This window comes from Gorilla gorilla, chromosome 1, assembly GCF_029281585.2.
Source record: "Gorilla gorilla gorilla isolate KB3781 chromosome 1, NHGRI_mGorGor1-v2.1_pri, whole genome shotgun sequence".
Lineage (NCBI taxonomy): Eukaryota > Metazoa > Chordata > Mammalia > Primates > Hominidae > Gorilla > Gorilla gorilla.
In genome coordinates, this window is record NC_073224.2 from 147,111,054 (window position 1) to 147,138,664 (window position 27,611).

The window sequence follows — 27,611 nt, forward strand, 5'->3', positions numbered from 1 at the left end:
GGCCTTCCAAAGTGCTGGGATTATAGATGTCAGCCACCGCACCTGGCCAGTCAAAAGATATTTATTAATCTATCCCCAGTATATTCCAGACACTGTTTTGTTTTGTTTTTGTTTTTCTGTCAGCACTTTGATGTTAGATGCTGTTTCAGTTACCAGGAATACAATGGTGATTAAGGCAACCTGGTGCGGTGGCTCACGCATGTAATCCCAACACTTTGGGAGGCTGAGATGGGAGGACCACTTGTGCCCAGGAGTTTCAGACCAGCCTGGGCAATGTAGTGAGACCCTGTCTCTCCAAAATTAAAAAAAAATGCCAGGTGTGGTGGCACACACCTGTGGTTCTAGCTACTCAGGAGGCTGAAGTGGGAAGATTGCTTGAGCCCAGGAGGTTGAGTCTGCAGTGAGCTATGGTCCCACCACTGCACTCCAGCCTGGGTGACAGAGTGAGTGAGTGTCTCAAAAAATAAAAAATAAAAATAAAAAAATACAAACAGCCGGGCCCGTGGCACGGGCCTGTAATCCCAGCACTTCAGGAGGCCAAGGTGGGTGGATTGCTTTAGTCCAGGAGTTTGAGGCCTACCTGAGCAACATAGCAAAACCCTGTCTCTACAAAAAATACAAAAATTAGCTGGGTGGCCAGGCACGGTGGCATACACCTGTAATCCCAGCACTTTGGGAGGCTGAGGCGGTAGGTCACTTGAGGCCAGGCATTCAAGACCAACCTGAGCAACATTGCGATACCCCATCTCTACTAAAAACACAAAAAATTAGCCGGGTGTGGTGGCGCATGCCTGTAATCCCAGCAACTCCAGAGGCTGAGGCACAAGAATCGCTTGAACCTGGGAGGCGGAGGTTCCAGTGAGCCAAGATCTCACATCACTGCACTCCAGCCTGGACAATAGAGCGAGACTGTCTCAAAAAATATATATGTATTAGCTGGGTGTGGTGGCACACACCTATGGTCCCAGCTACTCGGGAGGCTGAGGTGGGACGATCACTTGAGCCCAGGAGGTCAGGGCTGCAGTGAGCCATGTTCATGTCACTGCACTCTAGCCTGGGTGACAGAGTGACACCCTGTCTCAAAAAAAAAAAAAAAAAAAAAACACAGACAAGATTGCTTCCCTTACAGACCTTACATGATCCCAGAGGGACAGGAGGTACAAACAGTTGATAAATAAATAAATAAATAAATAAATAAACAAACAAAATAATTGTAGAATATGGTGTGTTCTGTAGGAGACACAGAGGGCAAATTGATAGAGAATGCAGTGTAAGGGATGGTGAGAAGTGCTTTAGAGGATGTGATCAGAGAAGACCTTTCTGAAATAATATTTGAACTTATACCTTAATAAAAAATCCATAGGCATGGGAAAAGGACAGGATGAACTAAATCACAAAAGAACTGCAAACAGCTGATGAACATAATGAAAAAAAGTTCTACCTTACTTTTCATCAGAGAAATAAGAATAAAACAGTAGAATATCTAATTGGGGTAGAAGAAAATACAACGAAACATCTGGAGCAGTGGAAAATTGCATTTTAATGTTCATCTTATGGTTCCTAAATTTTCCTATATAAATATGCATTATTCTTATAGAAATTTAAACTAATTTTTCAGTTGACAGTATTAATCATGTTAAAGACAATTTCTAAAACAAAGTCCAACGTTTGAGTGTCTCCTGCATGCCAGGCACTGTTTGAGGCACTGAGGGAGACAGATAAAGCCTCTGGCCTCGTGTTCTAATGTGAGATGAGACAGATAGTAATGAGCTGATAAATAAATAAATATGATAATTTTAGACAGTGCAAAAGGCTATGAGGATAATGAAACAGGGTTAGAGGTGACCTGGGGGTGGAAGAGGATCTCTTCTAGACAGGGGGTCAGGGAAGGCTTTCTAAATGCAATGTCTAATCTGAGACTTGAATGATGTAAAGGAGCCAGCCACGTGAAGATCTGGGAGAGTACATTCCAGGCAGAGCCAGCAGCAAGTGAAGCAGGTCAGGAAGCAGAAACAAGCTTCAACCTGTCACAGAAAGACCAGTGTAGCTGGGACTTTGAGAAACGGAGTACGTGGTACAAGATCAGGTTGGAGACATAGGCGAGGCTAGCTCAAATGGAGCCCAACCAGTCATGGAAAGGACTTTGGACTTTAATTGAAAGGGGAATTTATTAGAGGGTTTGGAGCAAGGCAGTGAAATAATGTTTTGTTTGGATTAATATTACGAATTAATATGATCTTATTTATTTTTTTATGTAGAAGAGGGGCAACCTATCCTAGTGGTAAAGACCTCAGCTCTTTTCAGCATGTTACTTCACCTGTATCTGCTTCAGTTTCCCCATCAGTGAAATAAGTATAATGATAGTACCTACCACCTAAGATTGGTACAAGGATTAAAATAATAACATAAATCAGTAAAAGCCAGGTGTGGTGGCTCATACCTATAATCCCAGCAACTTCAGAGGCTGAGGCAGGTGGGTCACTTAAGGCTACCAGTTCAGGACCAGCCTGAGCAATACAGCAAGACCCCATCTCTACAAAAAAAAAGTTTTTAATTAGCCAGGTTTAGTGGTACATGCCTATAGTCCTAGCTACTTGGGAGACTGAGGCAGGAAGATTCCTTGAGCTCAGGACGTTGAGGCTGCTATGAGCTATGATTATGCCACTGAACTCCAGCCTGGGTGACAAAGCAAGACCCTGTCTCTAAAATAAATTAGTAGACCATAGGACATAGTTAACACTATATAATATTAGTTTGATAAATAACTAGATACTTAAATAGTAGTTAATTCTGGGGAAGTGGGATTATGGAAGTAGAATGTTTGGGAACTTTGCTTTTGCCTTACATCCTTCTCATTGGACTTTTTGAAAAATATATTTAGGCATGCATTACTCTTATAATTTAAAAAATTAGTTTAAGGAAAAAATCTTGAGTGTGATTTCAAGTTTGCAGTTCAAAAATAAAGTCACACCTTAACCTCAATGTTTGATGCTTGTTTTGTTTTGAGGAGGAGGACCCTAAAAATATAGTGGTATATTTTTTAGAGTTTTCTACTCAGTATAATACATAACTTGCCACTCTTTTTACATAGATGTATTTAGGGATTTGGGATAATCTACCAGGTGTTGTGAAATGTCAAATGGAACAAGCGCTTCATCTTGATTTTGGAACTGAATTGGAACCAAGAAAAGAAATAGTGCTATTTGATAAGCCAACTAGAGGAACTACTGTACAAAAATTTAAAGAAATGGTCTATAGTCTCTTTAAGGTAAGCATACCCATTCATATGTTGCTAGTGTGAAGTGGGACTCTTTAGAGGAATTGGCAGGACCTCATCCTAAGCCATTAAAGTGTTGATATTCTTTGACCTCTATCAGATTCTCCATCCTGAGGAAATAATTATAAGAGGCCGGGCGCGGTGGCTCACGCCTGTTATCCCAGCACTCTGGGAGGCCAAGGCAGGAGGATCACTTGAGCCCAGGAGTTCAAGTCCAGCCTGGGCAACATAGTAAGACCTCAGCTATGTATATATATGCCAGGAGTGGTGGCATGTGCCTGTAGTCCTAACTACTTGAGAGGCTGAGGTGCGAGGATTGCTTGAGCCTGGGAGGTCGAGGTTGCAGTGAGCCAAGATCTCACCACTGCACTCCAGCCTGGACGACAAAGTGAGACCCTGTTTCAAAAAAAAAAAGAAAAAGAAAAGAAATCTGTGTTGGAGAATGTTTACTTTAACATTATTTATGATAGCTAAAAATGTCCAGATATGAGGAGGGAGTTCATTAATTAATTGGAGTGCTGTACAGTTTGACATGAAAATTAATTCAAAAAAGGTGAAATAAAATGAGTATACTCTTAGAATTGTGGTTATTAGAGGCTGGGAAGGGTACAGAGGAGAGGAGGATAAGGAGAGGTTGGTTAACAGATACAAAATTACCGCTAGATAGGCAGAATAAGTTCTAGTGTTCTATAGCACTATAGGGTAAAGGGATTAATAATTTTTGGATATTTTCAAAAAACTAAAAGGATTGTGAATGTTCACAACACAATGATAACTGTTTGAGACATAAATATGCTAATTACCTTGATTTGATCATTACACATTGTATGTGTGTATTGAAATATCACTCTGTATCCCATGAATTTTTTTTCTATGTGCTCCCGTTCACAATACAGACAAGGTGCAGGGCCTGGGCTGAGGTGTACATGGGAGTTTACCTCCTCATTCTATACAGTCAGTATAAGAACACAGCCTGGTGTAAGCACCAGGAGGCCTGGGGATTTTTTTTCTTTCTTTCTTTTTTTAAAAGATGGTTGGTTTTTTGTTTTGTTTTGTTTTGTTTTGGCAGGGTCTTGCCCTGGTGCCCAAGCTGGAGTGTGCAGTGGCATGATCTCGGCTCATTGCAGCCTCAGCCTCCTGGGTTTAAGCCATCCTCCTGCCTCAGCCCCCCAAGTAGCTGGGATCACAGGCGCACCACCGCACCTGGCTAATTTTTTTTTTTTTTTAGACGGAGTCTCGCTCTGTTGCCCAGGCTGGAGTGCAGTGGCATGGTCTCAGCTCACTGCAACCTTGCCTCCTGGATTCAAGCAGTTCTCCTGCCTCAGCCTCCCGAGTAGCTGGGATTACAGGCACCCGCCACCACACCTGACTAATTTTTGTATTTTTAGTAGAGATGGGATTTCACTATTTTGGCCAGGCTGGTCTCGAACTCCTGACCTCATGGTGATCCACCCGCCTCAGCCTCCCAAAGCGCTGGGATTACAGGCGTGAGCCACCGCATCCAGCATTTTTTTTTTTTTTCAGCAGAGACGGTTTTTTTTTTTTTTTTTTTTAGCATAGACACAGTTTCACCATGTTGCCCAGGCTGGTCTAGAACTCCTGAGCTCAAGCTATCTGCCCACCTTGGCTTCCCAAAGTGCTGGAATTACTGGCTTGAGCAATTGTGCCCATCAGTATCCCATAAATTTGTAGTTATTACATGTCACTAAAACTAACGGGAAAAAAAGCATAGCAGTTCCTCCTATGCAAAAAAAAAAAAAAAAAAATGGTACTCTGCAAATTATTTTTTTAATTTAAATAAATACCAATATAGGCCGGGTGCAGTGGCTCATGCCTGTAATCCCAGCACTTTGGGAAGCCGAGACAGATGGATCACGAGGTCAGGAGATCGAGACCATCCTGGCTAACATGGTGAAACCCCGTCTCTACTAAAAATACAAAAAAAATTAGCTGGGCGTGGTGGCAGGCGCCTGTAGTCCCAGCTGCTCTGGAGGGTGAGGCAGGAGAATGGCATGAACCTGGGAGGTGGAGCTTGCAGTGAGCTGAGATCGCGCCACTGCACTCCAGCCTGGGCAAAAGAGCGAGTCTCCGTCTCAAAAAAAAAAAAAGAAAAAGAAATACTAATATATAGATTAAATAGAAATAAAAGAAAGTTTTAGAAAAAAGTTTTATTTTCATTGCTCTTTTATTTTCACTCAAATTTTTTATTTGGCCATTTTACATGTATTTCAGACTAACGGAAATACTTTTTAATCTTCATTATTGTACTACTATTTGAACAAAATAATTATTGTGATAAATACAAAATAGGATAAAATAATTAGGCCAGGCATGCTGGCTCATGCCTGTAATCCGAGCACTTGGGAGGCTGAGGTAGGAGGATCACCTGAGCCCAGGAGTTTGAGACCAGCCTGGGCAACATAGTGAGATCTCCATCTCTAAAAAAAAGAAAATAATTTTTAGTTGACCCTTATTGTAACTTTGATGTAAGTACATTACAGTACAATTTTTCAAGTCCACATATGAGGCGGTGGTTTTTTAACGTATGAATGAGGAATAATTACATTGTTGGTTAACTATCTAAAGGGCCTGAAGGGGACAGGGGAGTTAGTGGCCATTTCCTAACAAACAGACAAGTATTTTAAAGTGGGTTTTACTGCAGTTACATAAAGCATGGTTCTAGTTCACTTAGGAAGTATCATAAATATTTGGAGATATAATACATTAAGTTCCTGTATGGGGATTCAGTACCAAGATTATTTCTAGCATGGTTAATAATGCCCGTAAAGAAACTTAGTATGTTGCATGGGAGGTATTTTTCATTCCTTCTGTATAACTAGCCAAATTCTTGACAGGCAAAATTGGGTGACCAAGGAAACCTCTCTGAACTGGTTAATCTCATCTTGACGGTGGCTGATGGAGACAAAGATGGCCAGGTTTCCTTGGGAGAAGCAAAGTCGGCATGGGCACTTCTTCAACTGAATGAATTTCTTCTCATGGTGATACTTCAAGATAAAGAACATACCCCCAAATTAATGGGATTCTGTGGTGACCTCTATGTGATGGAAAGTGTTGAATATACCTCTCTTTATGGAATAAGCCTTCCTTGGGTCATTGAACTTTTTATTCCATCTGGGTTCAGAAGAAGCATGGATCAGCTGTTCACACCATCATGGCCAAGAAAGGCCAAAATAGCCATAGGACTTCTAGAATTTGTGGAAGATGTTTTCCATGGCCCCTACGGAAATTTCCTCATGTGCGATACTAGTGCCAAAAACCTAGGATATAATGATAAGTATGATTTGAAAATGGTGGATATGAGAAAAATTGTGCCAGAGACAAACCTGAAAGAACTTATTAAGGATCGTCACTGTGAGTCTGATTTGGACTGTGTCTATGGCACAGACTGTAGAACTAGCTGTGATCAGAGTACAATGAAGTGTACTTCAGAAGTGATACAACCAAACTTGGCAAAAGCTTGTCAGTTACTCAAAGACTACCTACTGCGTGGTGCTCCAAGTGAAATTCGTGAAGAATTAGAAAAGCAGCTTTATTCTTGTATTGCTCTCAAAGTCACAGCAAATCAAATGGAAATGGAACATTCTTTGATATTAAATAACCTAAAAACATTATTGTGGAAGAAAATTTCCTACACTAATGACTCTTAGTTCATTTGGACATAATTACCATTTTAAGAAACCTGCCACTTTTAAAGAACAATTTTGAGCATTAAAAAAAAATGGCTTCAGATTCCTGCCAGTTACACAAAACTCCTTCCCCCTAGGCCTGAGAAGCCATCAGTATGTGATTACTGAAGTAATGGCAGGTGTAGGATCAACAGGTCCCCAAGATGTCATTCCTGCCCTCTTAGAAGCCCTGTTACATCTCCGAAGTACATTCATTGTGTAACTATTTTGACTGACTTTAAAAACCAATGCTGTGAAAAGCTTCATTCCATAAACATCAACAGTGAGTGATTTGTAGATTTACCTTAGCCAAAATACCAATGCTGGAAGCATTGTGTTTGCATTGAAGCTGCTGTTCAACAAGAAAATTTATAAATTTACTAATGTCTTAGCATGGTAAAGTTTGCACATTAACAGAAATTAAGACTGCAAAGCAGGTTAAACTTGCTTCTTTATAAACAGATGTTGGGTTAATAGCATGATTTACTGTATTGAAGACTTATACACCCATTTTTAACCTCATTCAGACATCAACTGTTATGTGTAGCTTCACAATGGTTCAAGTGGCTTACTTCAAGAAATCTTATACTTGACAGTACACCAATTTTATTGACTAAAAATGGATAAACTTTCCTAAAGATTCAAAGGGCTCATCTTAGTATCACGCAGCTAACTGAGCCCTTCAAAACTGACATCTTAAGGCCCAATCAAGATCCACATATCCTGATTTTGAACTATGTGAAAGTGGGACTGTAAGTGCAAGACTAAAATAAATTATAGCAGACTTTTAGTAATAACTTTCCATTTTCAAACAGTATATCCTGTGGGCCAAAGGGCTGTTTCTTAAAGAGGCATGTAAATGTATTTATCTAATGTTTTTTTCCCCATGTAAACTTGATATACAAGGTTTAGCATTTGCTCCTCTTTCATATTATTTTCACACGTATACTCAGATTTGGCATGTACCTTTCATCTCCATAAAATTAAACACCTTTTGGAGAAAAGATCCACTATTTTCTGCTCAAAGGTTTCACCTACCTAAAGTGGAACATGTTAAAAATCTATGTGACCATCACTGGACAGCTTTCTCTCAAAACTTTCCTTCAACGCCATGGATTAGCACCAGTTTTGTTTACTTTACTTTAAGGTACTTTTCCCATTAATCATCTGGTTATAATAAATGGATGGAAGAAATATTTCCCAGTGATGGTTGGTCTGTTGCTTGCCAAATTTTTAGGGAGAGCTGTTCATCATACAACATAAGGGATAATGACTCCTGTCAGGTAAAACAGAAGCCCAAGAAATAACAACTTTTTTTCTTGGAGAAAAAAACCTGTCAACTCCTTTGCTTTCCCAAAATATTTCAGGGTATTTCCTATAAGGTTCATAAGAATAAGAGCTTAACACAGAAATAGTTGCTGTTCATAAGTTTATTATCTATATCTGAAAAAATCATAGAAAATTGTTGGGTTTAGCTCTCAGCAGCCCGCTCCTGAGCTCTGAGGAAGCTTGCCTTCTTTTGAGCTACCCGATCCTTCTTCTGAGCAAGGGACATTTTGGGACGGTTCCACCTACAAAAGACAGGAATATATATTTTTTAAACTATAACTGAAGAGAATAGAATATTTAATTTAAAATTTTAATAAAATTTAGATAGAGAATATTTAAGACTTTGCAATCAGAAGGAGGTTAAATAATCCAAGTTCAAATACATTTACTTATGTATGATCTTAAGCTAACTTTCCCAAACCCCAACTTCTGTGATGTCCTACTACCATAGGGCCAAAAGTCAAATAGAAGACATGTTAGATTCAGTAATCCCACTTCTAGGTATTTGCCCAAATGTTTTGAAATCAGTTTGTCCAAGAGAGTGGCACTCCCATGTTCATTGCAGCACTATATATTAATAGCAACAGATAAATGGATAAAGGAAATGTGGTATACATATACATAACGGATTATTACCCAGTCTTTAAAAATGATGGAAATTCTGTCATTTGCAACATGAATGAAGTGGAGAATATTGTGCTCAGTGAAATAAGCCAGGCACAAAAAGACAAATACTTCATATTCATATAGAATCTAAAACAATGGAACTCACAGAAGCAGAGAGCAGAATGGTGGTTACAAAGGCTGGTGGGTGCAAAGAATGGGCAGATGATAGTCAAGTATAAAATCTCCAACAGGAGGAATATGATTTTGTTTTTAGTTCTATTGCACAGCATGATGAATATAGAATATCGTACATTTCACAATTAAGAGAATAAATTTCAAATGTTGTTGCCACAAAGTGTTAAGTATTTGAGGTGAATATGTTAAATACATTGATTTAATTACTATACATTGTATTTGTGGGCCATCACATCACTTTATGCTTACATGTTCATTAAGTATTACTTTCTATTCCATTTAAAGATCAAAACATGAAAGATCAACAAAAAGCAACTTGTCAGCCAATAAAAAAATGCAGTAACCAGTACTTAGACTGTACTAGGATAGAAAGAACCACCTCAGTAGTGTCTGAGGCTAACACATTTCCATCACCACAGTTACTTTTGCAAACCTGGTTCCCTTCGCTTCTGCCACATCACGCAGAGCTAGTGATCGAGTTTGCACAATTACACCAACAGTCTGCCCCACGTGGGAACCATTCCCAACCTGTTTTCTTGAAAAGACAAAAAAAAAAGACAACATACCTCTTCTTTTTAACTTCTTTCTTGGGCTTCTTTTCATAGACTGGATTCTCTCGTATAGCAGCATGAGCTTTCTTATACATCTCCTCCATCTGAAACAAAGGAAAGCAAACAGTACTTGGTTTCATTTCATGTGCCCTACTATATTAATGCAACCATAACTTATCTTGTCCTTCTAAGCCAGATTCTCAAAAGGAACTAAACTAAATCAATGTTGGTAAACACTTTAACTTCTAAATGTAACTCACCTTTTCCTAACAAATTCCCAATTTTCGCCTTATGCAATGTGAATTATCACTATAGAACTCCATCTTACTCAAGAAAAAAATCAGGCCAGGTGTGGTGGTTCATGCCTGTAATCTCAAGCACTTTGGGAGTCTGAAGTGGGAGGATCACTTCAGCCCAGGAGTTTGAGACCAGCTAAGGCAACATAGTGAGACCTGTCTCCATAAAAAAACTAATTAGCCAGGTGGCAATTATTAATGGTGGCATGTACCTGTAGTCCCAGCTACAGGACTACACTTGAGTCCAGGAGGTCAAGGCTGCAGTGGCACAATCACAGCTCACTGGACCCCAGCCTAGATGACAGAATGAGACCTCATCTCTACCAAAAATTAAAAAAAAAAAAAAAAATTAGCAGGGCATGGTGGTGCACACCTATAACCCCAGCTACCTCGAGAGGCTGAGGTGGGAGAATTGCTTGAGCCCAGAAGTCTGAAGTTGCAATGAGCTATAATTGTGCCATTGCACCCCAGCCCAGGAAACAGAACAAGATCCTGCCTCAAAAAAAAAAAGTAAGAAAACAAAAAGAAAAATCTGCATGTACTTCTGAGAAATTCAGCCACACTTCTTGAGTCACTCTAAATCAAATTTTTGTCTGCAGAAACAAATATTGCGCTTCTCATTTTAAATACTGTCTGACCTAGATTCTTTCATTCAAGAACAAGTGCCAAAAGTATTAAGATATTAAGATGATGAACGTATGGGACCAAGAGTCACAACACTGACATAGCTTAACTGAGACCAAGGACTGGACACAGGCCAACAAGCAAATTCATCTGTCATCCCACAATCCCTAGACTTTTGTTTTCCATCTTTATCTCACAGGCCTTTAAAAGTAATTCCCAGCATTATGTACCAAGGACCTCTCTTCTGTCTTTCACTACCACCAATCTATCCCTAGTATCTAGTGGTAATATAAGGCCTCTAGACCAGAAAGATGTCAGAAGTTTTCCTGAAAAGCCAACCGATCAGATATTTTATTGGGCATTTTTTTGTTTTTTGACATGAAGTCTCGCTCTGTTGCCCAGGCTGGAGTGCAGTAGCGCGATCCCAGCTCAGTGCAACCTCCACCTCCAGGGTTCAAGCAATTCTTCTGCCTCAGCCTCCCGAGTCGCTGGGATTACAGGAGTGAGCCACCATGCCCAGCTAATTTTTGTATTTTTAGCAGAGACAGGGTTTCACCATATTGGCCAGGCTGGTCTCGAACTCCTGACCTCAGGTGATCTGCCCACCATGGCCTCCCAAGTCCGGGGATTACAGGCGTGAGCCACCATGCCCCGCCAGGGCCATTTTGTTCTAAAACTCACTGAAAAAAAAAAAAAAAAAATGCTGCAACTCTCTGAATATCTAATAATTATAGCCCACTACAGACTATGTCACAGTAATCCAGGTCTCTAAAATTATTCAATCAATGTGGAGATGTGATTACTACATGCATTTGCATAAAGATTATTAAAGGAAAATAATGCAAATGCTCACTGCATTTGAAACCTCAACTACCTATACCCATTTTGAAAGTTAATTTCCCTACCTCTTTTAGCACTCTATTATAGCTAGCTGTTCACTAACAAATAACAAATCCATTTGATGACTTCATATATAGTCATTCAACAAATCTAAGCAACCCAGTTCCTTCCAAGACGTCAGACAAGCAGACATGTAGATAATGCCTGAATTGAGGTAAAGACCACCTCCTGTTGGAGACACATCAGATGTCTGCACAGGATTTCAGCAGGCACACAGGAGGATAGAGGCCACTGCAGATAAAATTAATGAGCCAGCTAGAAAAATACATTAGCCAAAAAGTAGTCTAGCTGAAGGAAGGCACATATACAGGAAAGCATTAGGAAGTAAACATCTGAAAGCACAAACTGGGAGTCTGAAAAGTTCTGAGCAAGTATGACATGACTACATAAAGATATAGGTTAGGAAGTAAATTTTGCAAGACTAGTAGAATCATAATCCAAAAGTAAATGACCTCTTTACCAGGATGAAGTCATAAGTAACAAATATAACACAGTAAAAATTAACATGCACCTACATTACTGATAAAAAACTACTCCTTTTCCTAACTCAGAAACTCAAGCTATTTGTTTATTCAGCCTTTACACTGTGTCCAAAGCATAGAAATAACAGAAAGTGATCATTTCCCAACTACTGTTTTTAAAAATTTTCCTAACCAATAGCTATGCCAAAATAGAAGCTACTACACACTAACGAAAAAGAACCTGGGTCAGGAATGGCTCTCATCTGTAAGCCCAGCACTTTGGGACTCATTCTTGCAAACATGGCTCCCCTCATTTCTACAACATCACGCAGACCCAGTGATCAAATCTCTTTTCCTGTGTACATGTCTGAGATAATGGGAAAGTCCAGAATATAGCACACATATGCTATGAAGAGCTTTCCTCCCAGATGGTATCAAAATAAGTGAAGTTTATTATCTAGCACCTCCTATCAAACAAAGCAGATTACAACTATGATTACAGAAATGACATCTACAAATACAGAACAGCCAAAGCATAAAAGGTAGCCAAATCTTCAGATGCTTGAAGTCTTCCACACTTGAGCATCTAAAAGATTACTAAAAGAATGTTGACGAGTCTAGCTCATGTTGTCAAGAAACACACCTATATAAGAATGTTACCTGCCCCCAAAACAACTAATAAACCTATTTCCATAAATTAACCAATATAGGCATTTTTAGGTAAATGTTTTACCATGTCTGGAGTTACGCTGTTCTTTATGTATTGAGAGAACTGTTTCTTGTAAGCATCTTCATCTTCTTCCATTAAGTAGCGCATGTAATCTGCAACATTCTGGCCCATGATGTGCTTCCGATGTACTTCTGCATTAAATTCCTTGCTTTCAGAATCATAACCAGGGAATCGTTTGGTACTAAAATAAAGTTATTCATATTTTAGTATAGACTCACTTAACTTAGTTTACTAGTAAGAATTTACTTTAGTAGCTGCCATCAGTCCCGTCTTGAAACAATTATCGCATCATATGCAACCAAAGGACCAACTACTGACTGCTCAGTTAGTGGGATATCATCATTCAGCAGCTAATCTCTGAATTCCAGGACAGAAAAGAAATTCATGCTACAAAAACCTTTAAAAGCCATTACCAAGGCTTTCTACCACTACAAAATTAGTTATCCAGCACATCAGCACAGGAAGGAGTTTCAAAACTTATACTCTAAATCCTTTAATTTTCAGTGGGTACATGGGAATAAGTGATTTGTCCAAGATCACAGTTAAGGAAATTGTCAAGTGAGAATGCTCTTGGTGTACTTGCAACTAACTCCCCCCACCCACCTCCACATCATAAAAGCAAAATTTCAGTTGGGTTGTATTTTAGGCTTACCAAAAATTACTATTTCTTGGTTAAATCACCAAATGCTAAAATATTCCTAAGAAGTTAATAAATCAAGATGCACAGACTCAACAACAAAAAATATCATTAAACCAATGGAACTACAAATTAACCTACTTAACTTCCCAAAATGGCCTACAATCTTATTCCTAGTTGCAGGTTTAGAAATCTTTCATAAGCCTTTTCCTCAAACTTCTTATAAAATTCTAGGATCCACCTTTTTGCATAATTCAGTAAATAATTTTTATTCTGATTGAAAAAAGAAAGTGCATGGGGAAAGAGGATGGAGTTGCTCATTTCTAATAAGAATTAAGTCATATGCAAAAGGTAGTGGTTTCAATCCCATCTCTTTCAATAACCAGCCCGAAAAACTTGGGACAAATAACTCTGGGCCTCAGACTCTTAATTTATAAAATGGGCTATAATTCCTTCCTGCCCTACTAGGTTCCTCCTGCATGGTACCTAGGCATACAGCAGGCATTCAATTGATAGCTACTTTAATTCGGTTATCTCCACAGTCCAACTAGTTAAAAACAGGGAAGTACCATGGTCCAGGCACCAAGGTCTTAAATAGTATTCTTACCTGTGAGGGATAGACAAGCCTCCATCCACAGCTCCCTTCAGGGCACCAAAAACTTTATTGCCAGTGGTAGTTCTGGCAAGGCCTGCATCCAAATAGCAGGTGAAGGCACCTGGCTGACCATCAATGCTTTCCACATTGTATTCATCACCAGTCACCTCCACTTGGCCTTCATAGATCTTGTCCATGCCAAACCTATTGAGAAGCTATTCAAGAAACCAATGTAAATGCTGGTTTCAATTATTCAAACTGCTCTAAAATTAAAATAGCTTATGTCATAACCGTAAGGACCACTGACATCTGGAAAAGAAAATTTCCTTCCACACCCACCCTTTCACCAGATCCACTTGCTCATGAATTTTTAAATGCTATTAAAAAAAAAACTTAAAACATTCAATTTCACTTGAAACAATTTTGTTTTATGACTTTTGCATCTTTGCTACATGTCCACACTTATGCAGCAATCAATGAGAATGCATAAACTTGATTCTTATACTTACAATGTTCCCTCCATTAAAACATGTTTATAACCAATGATGAGTGGGTTGTCGTCAACCTTGCGGCACATGCTTAACAATTCCATTGCAAAACAAGGTAAAAAACTCAGATAATAAAAACAAGGCAAAATCCCATCTTCATCTACCAGGAAAAATGTTTAAAACAAAAATGAATCTTCCCGTCAATGGCCACTCTCCAAAACACTAAGATTCTCATTTTTTTTTTTTTTTTTTTTGAGACACAGTTTCGCTCTTGTTGCCCAGGCTGGAGTGCAATGGCGTGATCTCAGCTCACTGCAACCTCTGCCTTCTGGGTTCAAGTGATTCTCCTGCCTCAGCCTCCCAGGTAGTTGGGACTACAGACACACACCATCATGCCTGGCTTTTTTTTTTTTTTTCTACTTTTTTAGTAGAGACAGGGCTTCACCATGCTGGCCAGGCTAGTCTCAAACTCCTGACCTCAAGTGATCCACCCTCCTCGGCCTCCCAAAGTGCTGGGATTATAAGTGTGAGCCACCGCGCCTAGCCAAGATTCTCCAGTTTTAATGTGCATATAAATCACTTGGTACATACTATCAAAATACAGATTCCAGAAGGTCTAGAGTGGAGTTCCCACGAGTCTCCATTTTTAATGTTTGCCAACATTCAGAATGTATACCTAAGTAGCAAGGGTCTTCATTGTCCAATTAAGTAGTCACTAGCTATAAGTGGATTTTCAAATTCAAGTTTACATACTGCTGGAACTCAACAGCTGCAGGTCGCTAGTGGCAAAACCACTGGACAGCAAATTACAGATTTGTGTCATTGCAGAAAATTTTATTGGAAAGAGCTGACCTAGATAGATCCATTAACAAAGCAGAAAACTGGAAGCAAGCACTCTCCTGAAGCACAACTGAAGCTATCTTATCCATGTACAAACATCTTGCAGAAACTCTCCAAGCAATCAGCCACAAACTACGTCAATTAAAGTCATCTTGTACATACCCTGCGGGCCAGCAGCAGGCCAGTACAATATGCTGCAGCATAATTTGTCAGGCCAACCTTCACACCATATTTTGGCAGTTCGTGTGCATACGCTGCGCAGACTATCATATCCCCCTCTATACGGGCATAAGCAATCTATAGTAAGAGAGAAACTAGGTTAGTAATCTGTTGCTTTCACTGTCTTACTACATCTTAATTATTTTTCAAGGGAATAAAAAAACATTGATGGACACAGATGAGCATCACTTAAAATGCTTAAGACTCTTAGCTGGGTTACCAGTAAATTAGAGGTGCTTAAAAAGTCAAAGAGAAATACCCAAATATTTCAATCATCTTTTGAACTAAACATAACTAAATTCAGCAAAGTCTCAGGAACCTAACGTTTAGTTATCTGAACTTGGGTACAGAGGAAGACAATGCCTTCACAATCAACAAACTATTTGCCCAGGAAACAGGTGTGCCTACCTGCTGCAAAATATCAATAAATCTTAACTCTCAGAATTTCTCCTAGTTGTAAAAGCCCAGGATTCTAGCTTTCAGAGTCCAGTGAGAATGCTCTTAGTACAAGAGCAAAACTGACACTTCCTAAAGGTCTTTCATGCGGGAGCCACCTTTGTACATTTTATTAAAACCTATTTCAAAGAATAAGCAGAACAATCTTAAAGCCCTGTTTAACTCACAACTACCTTTTCAGTGGTTAAGTGGCATATAAGGCCATATAGGAAAAATCAGGACAAACCCTATTCTTCTACTGGAATTGGGATGGGCAAGAACTTCTTACTTACTTCTAATCTCCCCACCCCACACACATAAACTAGGTTTCAGTCTCTTGCTCTGTCACCTAGGTTGGAGGGCTGGGTGTGATCTCACTTCACTGCAGCCTCAACCTCGGGGCTCAAACAATCCTCCCACTGAGTAGCTGGGACTACAGGTGCACCCCGCCATGCCCAGCTAATTTTCTTACATTTTTTGTGAAGACAAACTCTCACTATATTGCCCAGGCTGGTCTCAAACTCCTGGGCTCAAGCAATCTTCCCGAAGTGCTGGGATTACAGGCATGAGCGCAACCAAGAGCATTTTTTAAAGTACCAATTTCCCAGGTTCCAATTCTAGACCTACTAAAAGGAAAAATTATTCACTGGATGCTTTTGGAGGTGCTAGACAGCCCTTCTAACACACACACCATGTGCTTTGCTTCCCAAGCACAATTTCTCTAGCAATAAAAAAAGGGGAATGTCTAGAATACAACTTACCTGACAAATGATATCTCTGTTTGTTACACGAACTATCATCCTGTATTTGGGTGTGTTGTATTTATTTTTATCTTGTATCACCAAGCGTTTCCGAGCATAATAATCAGTTTTACCCTCTGAAAGAAAAAAATAATTGTAGAAAGGATACTCCACTGCATCTGCAAAGCAGATTAATATTGTAAACACAAAAAGGTGACAGTACCTCGTCGTCTTCTAAATTTCACTTGGTATCTCTTAAAGTAGGCCTTATTCTTAACAACTTTAACAAACCCCTTAAAGAAAAAAGAATGTTATTAAAACTTTGATGTCTTAGCCTATGATACTTTTGACATGAATTAACCATGTAACAAAGTAACACTTGAACTTCAAGAGTAAACAGACAACTGTCACTTGTAGAATCCCAGGTTTCACAAGCAACTAGGGTCAAGAATCTTTTTCCTCTACCCTCCATGTCACAGACTGGTAGTTTCATAAAACAATAAAAATGAATCCTTAGAGAAATATGGAATAAAAGAAACATACAAAATGCAGGCCCCAATTTATTACATTTAACAGGTATAAAATTATTGTTATATTGCTTTCAAAAGGTTTTAAACGCTTTCAATTTCCATATTTGTTTCTTCGAGGACCAGCACCGGTAATTGTGCCAAACTTTTGCGAAGCACTGCTCTAGACAGCAACGAGTGATGCCAAACGTCGGTCTGTTCGGAACACGCTATGTCCCACTTCGAAAACCTAGCCTCAAATAACAACTACGTACCTCTCTCGCTTCCCACGTTATGTTTTTCAAAAGCCTAAATTACCTGCCACAAAGCTTAACTGGGCAAGAGCACATTCAGCAGTAATTCCCCCACTAAAACAGCACTGTTCCCCATCAGCTAAAGCAACATTTCATCCCACCCTTGGGGCCCTACCCCAATAATTAAAAACTCATCCGGCGACGGACTCTAGAGGAAGAGGCAGGAGGCACGTATTCCATGTTAAAGGAGCTTCCGGGGCCCAGGGACCCCTCGGCCTCCAAGCTCCACTGACAATTTTGGCTTAAAAGCCACTTGCTCAGCCCACGGGCACAAGCTTCCTAAATCTAAGACTTGCCGGCTCCGACATTCTCCTGGAAAACCCACGAAGTACTCGGTACTCGGAGGTCGAGTGGGACCCGAGGACCTGCAGCCCCCCTCCATTCTGGCGTTCCCCAGCTAGGCTGAGGTCGACTGCTTGCGACCTCTCACGCCCGGCCGCTTGCCAGCGCCCTCTCACACTAGACGGCAGTATCCCCACTCAGGCTGTCTACTAAACTCACCCTTCTCCCCAATCCGCCGTCCAAGCTCACGCAACCCTTCTTCGCCAACCCCTCCCCCCAAGTTCGCGCACCGGGCGGCAGCCATTTAAGGCCACGCTGGGAACTGCACCTCGACCAAGTCAGAGCTAGCAATCTAACGCCATCCGGCCCCTGCGACGCGCGAGACGGGCCCTAGGCTGGCATACGGGCAAGAAAAGGGAACCTCCATGCATCTAAAGCCCCGAGACCGAGGCATCCACTCACCATCCTGCGGAACAGAGACCGGCGTCCGCGGCTCGACAGAGACCTGCAGGCCCAGCGGCGCTAGGGGGTGGGAAAAGGGCCACAGCCCTTGCGCAGGCGCAGTATGTAGCGCGGACGGTCACGCCAGTGACGTGTGGAAGAGAGAGGGTGTCGGCCACAAGGCGTTTTACGTTCCGCCCCCTGCTGGAAGGAGGGTGAATGCCTGCCCAAGCTCTCAAGGTTCCAATGCTCGGGGTATCTCACAGGATCCGTGCGGTGAGGAGGAGCAGGGAGGATTACTGGAGCCTTTCGCTTTCTTTGCTACAGCGTTTTGTTTTGTTTTGTTTTGTTTTGTTTTGTTTTGTTTTGTTTTGTTTTGTTTTGTTTTGTTTTGTTTTGTTTTGTTCATAACAAACGCATTTTGCTTTTCTAAGCAGGAAAAAAAAATAAAATTAAATAGGACAAGTTTGCTTGGGAGCCCTCTTGCCTTCTCTGGGCTACTCATTCTGGTCCAAGAGCATACGGACCCACCCTCCCATCTCACCCCCAGGAAGCCTTCCCTGAGAGCCCCAAGCCTGGGATAGGGGCCACTCCTCTGCCTTCCTACAGCAGCTTTCTACTGGCTTCAGCCCACCACAGACTGTCAACTTTTTGAGGTGGGCCCTGATGTCCACCTCTGACTCTCCAGCACCTAGCAGGGTACCAGCTGCTCACCGTTAGAGCTGGGAGAAGGGACGGCCAACCAGGATGACAGGGTTAAGTGACTCCAAAACACTGCCACTAGAATAAATCAGAATTAGGATGCCAATTACTTCTGATTCCAACTTGTAATTCCTTATATAATAGGAAAAATAAACAGAGTTCGCTATGGCCGATGTCAACAGAGCTCTAGAGGAGAAAACTTAAAACACTTTTCACAGGAAGTGTGATTCTACTTTTGTGGAGCCACCTTTGAAAGGGTAAAGAAAGAGGTATTCAATTCGTATTTATAGAAAATATTTAAAAACCTTCATTTTGGTGGATTATCAAGTTATTATCCTACCAAAGGTGCTCCATGTCTTGGTCAGGCCCTGCTTACACTGGAGGCAAAAGCATCAGGAAGGAAAGTCTGCCTGGAAACAGGCCGACTCCTAACTTCTGCATGTTTTAGGGCAAGGGTTCATAGGAAGACCCACATACTATTCATCTGAATATTTAGAAGTCGTGGACCGGGCACGGTAGCTCAGGCCAGGTGCGGTGGGTCACGCCTGTAATCCCAGCGCTTTGGGAGGCCGAGGCAGGCGGATCGCGAGGTCAAGAGATCGAGACCATCCTGGACAACATGGTGAAACCCCATCTCTGCTAAAAATACAAAAACCAGCCGGGCACGGTGGCACGCACCTGTAGTCCCAGCTACTCGGGAGGCTGAGACAGGAGAATCGCTTGAACCCAGGAGGCAGAGGTTGCAGTGAGCCGAGATCACACCACTGCACTCCAGCCTGGCGACAGTGAGACTCCGTCTCAAAAAAAAAAAAAGAAAGAAGTCATGAAGCAGGCTGGATGTGCTGGCTCAGGCCTGTAATCCCAGCACTTTGGGAGGCCAAGGCAGGAGGATCACTTAAACCCAGGAGTTCGGGACCAGCCTGGGAGACTTGGTGAGCCCCTGTCTCTATAAAAAATAAAATCCAAAAAAAGAAGTTATGAAACAAACAACATGTTAAATTAAATATACTTTATCATCCTTATCCCTCTCCTTCTTACCTTATAAATCCATAACAAGAAAATTAAAAATATGTATACGTATTCCCCTTGGTCACAGTCAGGGGTCTGTGGCTAGCATGGCTGGTTCAGCCAGTGCAGTTGGTGACACCAGGAGCTAGGGGGTAATTGTCCAGCATCCTCAGCCAACAGCATCTTATTCAAGTGGTAAAAGTTAAAAAATCACCAATAGTGGGATGAATTAACATTATAGGTTCACACCTGTAATCCCAACATTTTGGGAGGCTGAGCCAGGAGGATCGCTTCAGCCCAGGAGTTCGAGACCAGCCTGGGCACATAAGAAGACCTCTATCTCTAGGGAAAAAAAAAAAAAGGAAAGCAAAGAAAAAATAAATTAACATTATATGCCTCCTGATGCACTGAGAAGAACACAAAACACTTCCTACCAAATTTACATAATCTAATCTAAAATAGTTATCTAATATGTACCAACCATATCTAATCATGATGAAACTACACGTAAATCCAGATTTAGATAATTCTACAAAGTAACTGGCCTGTACTCTTCAAAAATGACAAGATCATGAAAGACAAGGAAAGCCTAAACAATATTCCGGACTGAAAGAGACCAAAGTGCCATGACAACTGTATGCAATGTGTGATTCCATATTGCATCCTGGACAAGAAAGGAAAAAGGGAAATAAGAAGTCTTTGTATTTCTTTTGTTCAAAAGACATTGTCAGAACAATCGGTGAAACTTTACTAAAGTCTGGATTAGGTGATAGTAATGAATCAATGTTAAATTCTGTTTTTTTTTTGAGACGGAGTTTCGCTCTTGTTGCTGAGGCTGGAGTGCAATGGCGCAATCTCGGCTCACCACAACCTCTGCCTCCTGGGTTCAAGCGATTCTCCTGCCTCAGCCTCCCGAGTAGCTAGGATTACAGGCATGCGCCACTACGCCCGGCTAATTTTGTATTTTTAGTAGAGACGGGGTTTCTCCATATTGATCAGGCTGGTCTCAAACTCCTGACCTCAGATGATCCGCCCCCCACCTTGGCCTCCCAAAGTGCTGGGATTACAGGTGTGAGCCACCAAGCCTGGCTAAATTCTGATTTTCATAGGTAGACTGGTTATGAATGAGAGTTCTTTTTTTTTTTTAAGGTAATACACACTGAACTATTTTGGAGTAGTGGGCATTATTTCTGCAACTTAGTCCCAGTAAATGGCTTAGGAAAAAAATTACATGTGTGTATATACATATACAAATATGTGCATGTAAAGAGAGAGATTAATAAGGCAAAAATGTGTTAAAATGGTGACAGTGGAGAACTTGGGAGAAGAGTATATGGAAATTCTTTGTACGGTTCTTAACCCAAGCAGTGGTTTTGAAATTACTTCAAAATAAAAAATAAAACATTGGCTGGGTGTCATGGCTTACCCCTGTAATCCCAGGACTTTGGGAAGCCTAAGCAGGTGGATCACATGAAGTCAGGAGTTTGAGACCAGCCTGGGCAACATGACGACTCCTCATCTCTACAAAAAATAAAAATTGTAGCTGGGCATGGTGGTACGTGCCTGTGGTCCCAGCTACTTGGGAGGCTGAAGCGGCAGGATCACAGGAGCCCAGGAGGCAGAGATTACAGCGAGTCGTGATCTTGCCACTGCACTCCAGCCTGGGTGATACAGCAAGACCCTGTCTTGTAAAACCAAAAAACAAAAAACCTGCGCTAGAATGGGAGCTATCTGTTATTTATTATTCCTTCTAGAATATAGCTTTTATTATTTGAAATGAAAGTGAACTCAGATTTGGCTGGGCACAGTGGCTCACGCCTGTAATCCCAGCACTTTGGGAGGCCCACGCGGGCAGATCACAAGGTCAGGAGTTCGAGACCAGCCTGGCCAATATGGTGAAACCCCATCTCAACTAAAAATACAAAAATTAGCTGAGCGTGGTCGTGGGCACCTGTAGTCCCAGCTACTCGGGAGGCTGAGGCAGGAGAATCTGTTGAATGTTGGGGGTGGAGGTTGCAATGAGCCGAGATCGCGCCACTGCACTCCAGCCTGGGTAACAGAGCGAGACTCCATCTCAAAAAAAAAAAAAAAAAGAAAGTGAACTCAGTTTCATCAAATATGTCAACCATACATTACAAATAGAAAATAAATCAGCAGCTCTGTCTGCTCTCCACCATGTGAGGACACAAGGAGGAGTCAGCAGTCTGCAGCCCGGAAGAGGCCTTCACCAGAACTGAACCATGCAGGCACCTTGATCTCGGACTTCCAGCCTCCTGGAACTGTGAGAAATAAATTTCTGTTGTTTATAAGTTTAAAAAAAAATCAGCAATTTTTTGTTCTGTCACTGATGATTTATTTGATGATTTAACACAAATATGTGAAAAGATTTTAAGATATTAACTACATAGTATGATTTTGAGGTGCCTACTTACTGCCCTAATTAGCTGGTTATGTATTGAAACCAGCAACTTTCATGATTATGATCAAAGAACATCTTAATACAAAATTTCAGCTAGGGGGAATAAGTTCAAGAGATCCATTGTACAATATGATGGCCATAGTTAATAACAATGTAGAATATATTCTTGAAAATTGCTAAGAAAGATTTTAAGTGTTAAAATCTTAACACTTAATAGATTTTAAGTGTTCTCATCAGAAAAAAAAATAAGTATGTGAGGTAATGCATATATTAATTAGTTCTATTTAGCCATACCACAGTTTATATATATTTCACAACATGTTGTACACAATAAATGTGTCTAATATTTATTTGTCAATCATGATATTTTAAAAATATCATGTTATTTACAAATTTTTTTTTGTAATTGATTTTTGCTTTACATGAGAGTGTATAGGGCCATCTACTTTACAGCTGAATCTTCTTTATAGATATTAATCCAGTGGAAAAATTTGAAACGTTTTCTGATACGGGGTCTTGCTCTGTTGCCAGGCTGGAGTGCAGTGGCACGATCCTGGCTCACTGCAATCTTGAACTCCTGGACTCAGGGAATTCTACCGCCTCAGCCTTCTGAGTAGCTAGGACTACAGGCCCATGCCACCAAACCTCACCAATTTTTTGTTTTAAGAGACAGAGTCTTGGGCCAGGCACGGTGGCTCACGCCTGTAATCCCAGCACTTTGGGAGGCCGAGGTGGGCGGATCATGAGGTCAGGAGATTGAGATCATCCTGGCTAATACGGTGAAACCCCGTCTCTACTAAAAATACAAAAAATTAGCTGGGCGTGGTGGCGGGCACCTGTAGTCCCAGCTACTCGTGAGGCTGAGGCAGGAGAATGGTGTGAACCTGGGAGGCAGAGCTTGCAGTGAGCAGAGATGGTGCCACTGCACTCTAGCCTGGGTGACAGAGCAAGAATCCACCTCAAAAAAAAAAAAAAAAGAGACAGAGTCTCACTACATTGTCCTCGCTGGTCTGAAACTCCTGGCCTCAAACAAGTCTCCGATCTCAGCCTCCCAAAGCACTGGGATTAAGGCATGAGTCACCATGCCCAGCTGAAACATTTTTGTTTGTTTGTTTTGAGACAAGGCCTCACTGTCTCCCATGTTGTAGTATAGTGGCTCAATGAAAGCTCACTGCAGCCTCGAACTCCTGGCTGGACTCAAATGATTCTCCAACTTCAGCCTCTGGAGTAGCTAGGACCACAGGCACACACCACCATGCTCCGCTAATTTTTAAATTTTTTGTAGCAACAGAATGTTGCCATGTTGCCCAGGCTGGTCTCAAACTCTGGGCTCAAGTGATCCTCCAGCCTTGACCTCTCAAAGTGCTGGGATTACAGGTGTGAGCCCCCTGATCCCGCTGAAACATTTTTAAACCTGTACTTTTATCTAGGAAAAATTAATTAGCCAAAGAAAGAGTAAATTTTGTTTCTTTTTAAAAAATGTGTAAATCAGGCCGGGTGCAGTGGTTCACACCTATAATCCCAGCACTTTGGGAGGCCGAGGCGGGCGGATCATGAGGTCAGGAGATCGAGACCATCCTGGCTAATACAATGAAACCCCGTCTCTACTAAAAATACAAAAAATTAGCCGGGTGTTGTGGCGGGCGCCTGTAGTCACAGCTACTTGGGAGGCTGAGGCAGGAGAATGGCGTGAACCCGGGAGGCGGAGCTTGCAGTGAGCAGAGATGGTGCCACTGCACTCCAGCCTGGGTGACAGTGACACTCCGTCTCAAAAAAAAAAAAGAAAAAGAAAGTGTAAATCTATGGTTTTTAATGGGACTGAAAGTCAGCAAAATATCAATGACAATTATGATTATGACTGGATGTTCTGCTTATAGGCTTTTGATGTTTGGATGACTAATAAAATAAAGACGTACACAATTCATAATTATAATATATGCATTTCATAAAAATTCCTTTTTGTGTCTTCATTTCAGCAAAGTTTCTTTGTTGTTATCATTAAGATATCACGTAATTTATGTTCTACAGATAGTAATGCCAAATTAGATAATGTTTCTTGGGTCATTGTCATTCTTTTTGCCATGTTGCCCAGTCTGGTCTCAAACTCCTGGGCTCAAATGACCCACCCGCCTCAGCCTCCCAAAGGGCTGGGATTACAGGCGTGAGCCACCGAGTCCAACCTATTGTCATTCTTAAATAGTTTTATTATTTCCAATAAATTTTGTTCTGCTGAAGCAAGATAAACTGGAATTTTAAATAAAATTCTTAAAGCAATACTTAGATTTGGAAACGAACCATGATTTTTATATATCACATTTAAACAATGTGATGGTATCACATACGATCATTCATTGTTTTCACAGAAACTATTACTTTATATTTTCATATTGCCATGTAAATCATTGTCACTTTGATTGCTATTTTCTTTCTTTTTTTTTTTTTTTTTTTGAGATGGAGTCTCACTCTGTCACCCAGCCTGGGAGTGCAGTGGCGTGATCTCGGCCCACCGCAACCTCGGCCTCCCGGGTTCAACCGATTCTCCTGCCTCAGCCTTCTGAGTAGCTGGGACTATAGGCAAGCAACACCACACCCAGCTAATTTTTGTATTTTTAGTAGAGATGGGGTTTCACCATGTTGGCCAGGATGATCTCGATCTCTTGACCTCGTAATCCGCCCGCCTCGGCCTCCCAAGGTGCTGAGATTACAGGCATGAGCCACCGCGCCTGGCCTGATTGCTATTTTCACTGTCTTGTAGTTGTATCTACATCCATTAAGGTTTTGGTAAATTCTTCTCCTTTCCAATATTTCAATGCTGGGGTATAATAAAGAAAAACAAAACTAGCAGTATGTTGCTTGATTTGTTCAAATATCTTTTCAATTAGACTATACACTAATTTATCAGGTTCAGAAAACAATATAAAAATTAGTTTTAGGTTTATTTTTACATACGTTTTCTTCCTTACAGTTATGTAAACTTTTGTCTCCTCATTCTAATTCCCTTGTATTGAATTGGAATGTCACTTTTGTTGGTTTTCATTCAGTTTCATTCACTTCAGAAAAAAAAAATTTCTCTAAAAAATGTTAATTCTTTCACAATTTAAATTTATTTGAGTTTTTGAACACTTGTATTAACTTTTTTTTTTTTTTTGAGATGGAGTCTGGCTCTGTCACCAGGCTGGAGTGCAGTGAGTGGCGTGATCTCGGCTCACTGCAACCTCCGCCTCCTGGGTTCAAGTGATTCTCGTGCCTCAGCCTCCCAAGTAGCTGCGATTACAGGCATGCACTACCACACCCAGCTAATTTTTGTATTTTTTGTAGAAACGCGGTTTCACCATGTTGGCCAGGATTGTCTCGATCTCTTGACCTCATGTTCTGCCCGCCTTGGCCTCCCAAAGTGCTGGGATTATAGGCGTGAGCCACCGTGCCTGTCTGTATCAACATTATTAAAAGCAAGTAAGGCTGGGTGTGGTGGCTCATGCCTGTAACCCCAGCACTTTGAGAGGCCAAGGCAGGAGGATCACTTGAGCCCAGGAGTTCAAGACCAGCCTAGGCAACATAGTGAGACCCCATCTCTACACAAAATAGAAAAAATTAGCCAAGTGTGGTGGCGAGTGCCTGTAGCCCCAGCTACTCAGGAGGCTGAGATGGGAGGATCACTTGAGCCCAGGAGTTCAAGACCAGCCTAGGCAACATAGTGAGACCCCGTCTCTACACAAAATAGAAAAAATTAGCCAAGTGTGGTGGCGAGTGCCTGTAGCCCCAGCTACTCAGGAGGCTGAGATGGGAGGATTGCTTGAGCCCAGGAGGCCAAGGCTGCAGAGAGCCATGATAGTGCCACTGCATTCCAGTCTGGGTGACAGAGTGAGACCCTGTCTTAAAAAATAAATTAATTAAAAAGAGCAAGCAATGCCACATATCAAAAAATTAGAGAGTACACACTCAAAAAAAATCATTTTCTGCCTAGGCTCCTGATTTGCTCTTTACTTGAGCACCTTCCGTTATTTCACTTTACTCTTCTAGATCATCTCATCTCATATCTTGTCTAAATCAAATCTGTTTCAACATGATGAATGCCCTTGGAACCAGGAATTAGAACATAAAGACAAGCAAGAAAATGAATATGCTTTCTTCATTACTCAAGGCATGCTACTTTGTTATTAAAGAATCCTTTGCATTCCCATTATCAGAAAGACAGGATTTGATAAGTTAATTTGTTTTTTCCCTATTAGGTAAAAAACTTTCCATTACTCAAACCTCCCTGCTTTCCAAAGCAGTGTCCATTTCAAATGTCAACTGCAGCACAACTCCAAAATCTTCATGATATTCAGACACAGTCGCCTTTTGTTTTCAGGTCACAGCATGAGAAATGAGAAGGAGCATATCCCTAGAGCCTGGAAGGTGTTGATTTCCAGGGCAGATGCTTAGAGTTTCTGGTCAGAACTGAGTACCAAGTCCTAAGTGACAGAGGCAACCATAGCCATGCATTGTTTTTGTTTTTGTTTCGTAGCCATGCATTCTTCTTCTTCTTCTTTTTTTTTTTTTTTTTTTTTTTTTTTTGAGATGGAGTCTCGCTCGGTCGCCCTGGCTGGAGTGCAATGGTGCGATCTTGGCTCACTGGAAGCTCCACCTCCCGGGTTCAAGCTATTCTCCTGCCTCAGCCTCCCAAGTAGCTGGGATTACAGGGGCCTGCCACCAACCCCGGGTAATTTTTGTATTTTTAGAAGAGACGGGGTTTCGTCATGTTGGCCAAGCTGGTCTTGAACTCCTGAACTTGTGATCTGCCTTGCCTCAGCCTCCCAAAGTGCTGGGATTACAAGCATGAGCCACCGTACCCGGCCTGTAGCCATGCATTCTTTAAACTTACTTTTCCGTATGTTTGTGACATGAAGAGTTTTATAAAGTGCAGGGTCAGAGGAAGTTTCCCTCTTGCCTGGGTCAAAGGGAGATACTTCATGGAAACTTCACACCCTACAAAGATCACAATGCCTGAGCCTCTCCCTGCCGGTCTGCTCTGCTGGACTTTTTTTGTCGTTTTTTTTTTTAGACAGGGTTTTACTCTGTCACTCAGGCTGGAGTGCAGTGGTGCAACCACAGGTCACTGCAGCCTGAACTCCTGGGCCCAAGCAATCTTCTGGCCTCAGCCTTTCCACCAGCTGGGACTATAGGCATGCACCACCATGCCTGGCCTGGCTTGTGCTAGACTTTCACTGGCTTCCACTGATCTGTTGTTGATGACTCAGACTTGATTGGGACAGCGCATGGGGAAAAGAAAGGGGGCTCCCAGATTTCTATATATTAAAAATAGTGGGCTGGACACAAATAGTGACTCG

At 41.4% G+C, this 27,611-nt stretch overlaps 2 protein-coding genes, 2 non-coding genes and 1 pseudogene across 5 annotated transcripts in view; 1 reads left to right on the forward strand and 4 right to left on the reverse strand.

Annotated features, from left to right (window-relative positions):
• The window catches only part of DIPK1A (divergent protein kinase domain 1A), a 124,075-nt gene extending 115,916 nt beyond the window's left edge, over nucleotides 1–8,159 (forward strand). Inside the window, exons 4-5 of the mRNA XM_031004022.3 lie at nucleotides 3,092–3,268; nucleotides 6,133–8,159. Of these exons, the coding sequence (XP_030859882.3) occupies nucleotides 3,092–3,268; nucleotides 6,133–6,945 (990 nt within the window). The 3' untranslated portion in view covers nucleotides 6,946–8,159. The remainder of the gene's footprint in view (nucleotides 1–3,091; nucleotides 3,269–6,132) is intronic.
• On the reverse strand, nucleotides 4,149–4,272 carry LOC115932364 (uncharacterized; annotated as a pseudogene).
• A 216-nt stretch (nucleotides 8,160–8,375) lies between the features above and the next one.
• RPL5 (ribosomal protein L5) lies at nucleotides 8,376–18,818 on the reverse strand. 2 transcript variants are annotated; one of them, XM_019030321.3, is made up of 8 exons: nucleotides 18,174–18,818; nucleotides 16,833–16,902; nucleotides 16,631–16,746; nucleotides 15,378–15,512; nucleotides 13,900–14,102; nucleotides 12,659–12,836; nucleotides 9,660–9,748; nucleotides 8,376–8,534 (listed from the first exon to the last, which is right to left on the reverse strand). In XM_019030321.3, the coding sequence occupies exons 1-8, from the start codon at nucleotides 18,174–18,176 to the stop codon at nucleotides 8,435–8,437; spliced, it is 894 nt and encodes a 297-aa protein (XP_018885866.1). In that variant the 5' UTR covers nucleotides 18,177–18,818; the 3' UTR covers nucleotides 8,376–8,434. The 2 variants fall into 2 exon arrangements, with proteins under 2 accessions (XP_018885866.1, XP_063553050.1); XM_063696980.1 differs by having other exon boundaries at nucleotides 9,660–9,744; nucleotides 12,658–12,836; nucleotides 18,174–18,321.
• Nucleotides 9,447–9,579, reverse strand: LOC115932312 (small nucleolar RNA SNORA66). The gene has a single exon (XR_004068601.1). It is a non-coding gene; the product is annotated as a small nucleolar RNA SNORA66 (small nucleolar RNA).
• On the reverse strand, nucleotides 12,909–13,003 carry LOC115932296 (small nucleolar RNA SNORD21). Its single transcript, XR_004068589.1, has one exon. It is a non-coding gene; the product is annotated as a small nucleolar RNA SNORD21 (small nucleolar RNA).
• Nucleotides 18,819–27,611: the final 8,793 nt, after the last annotated feature.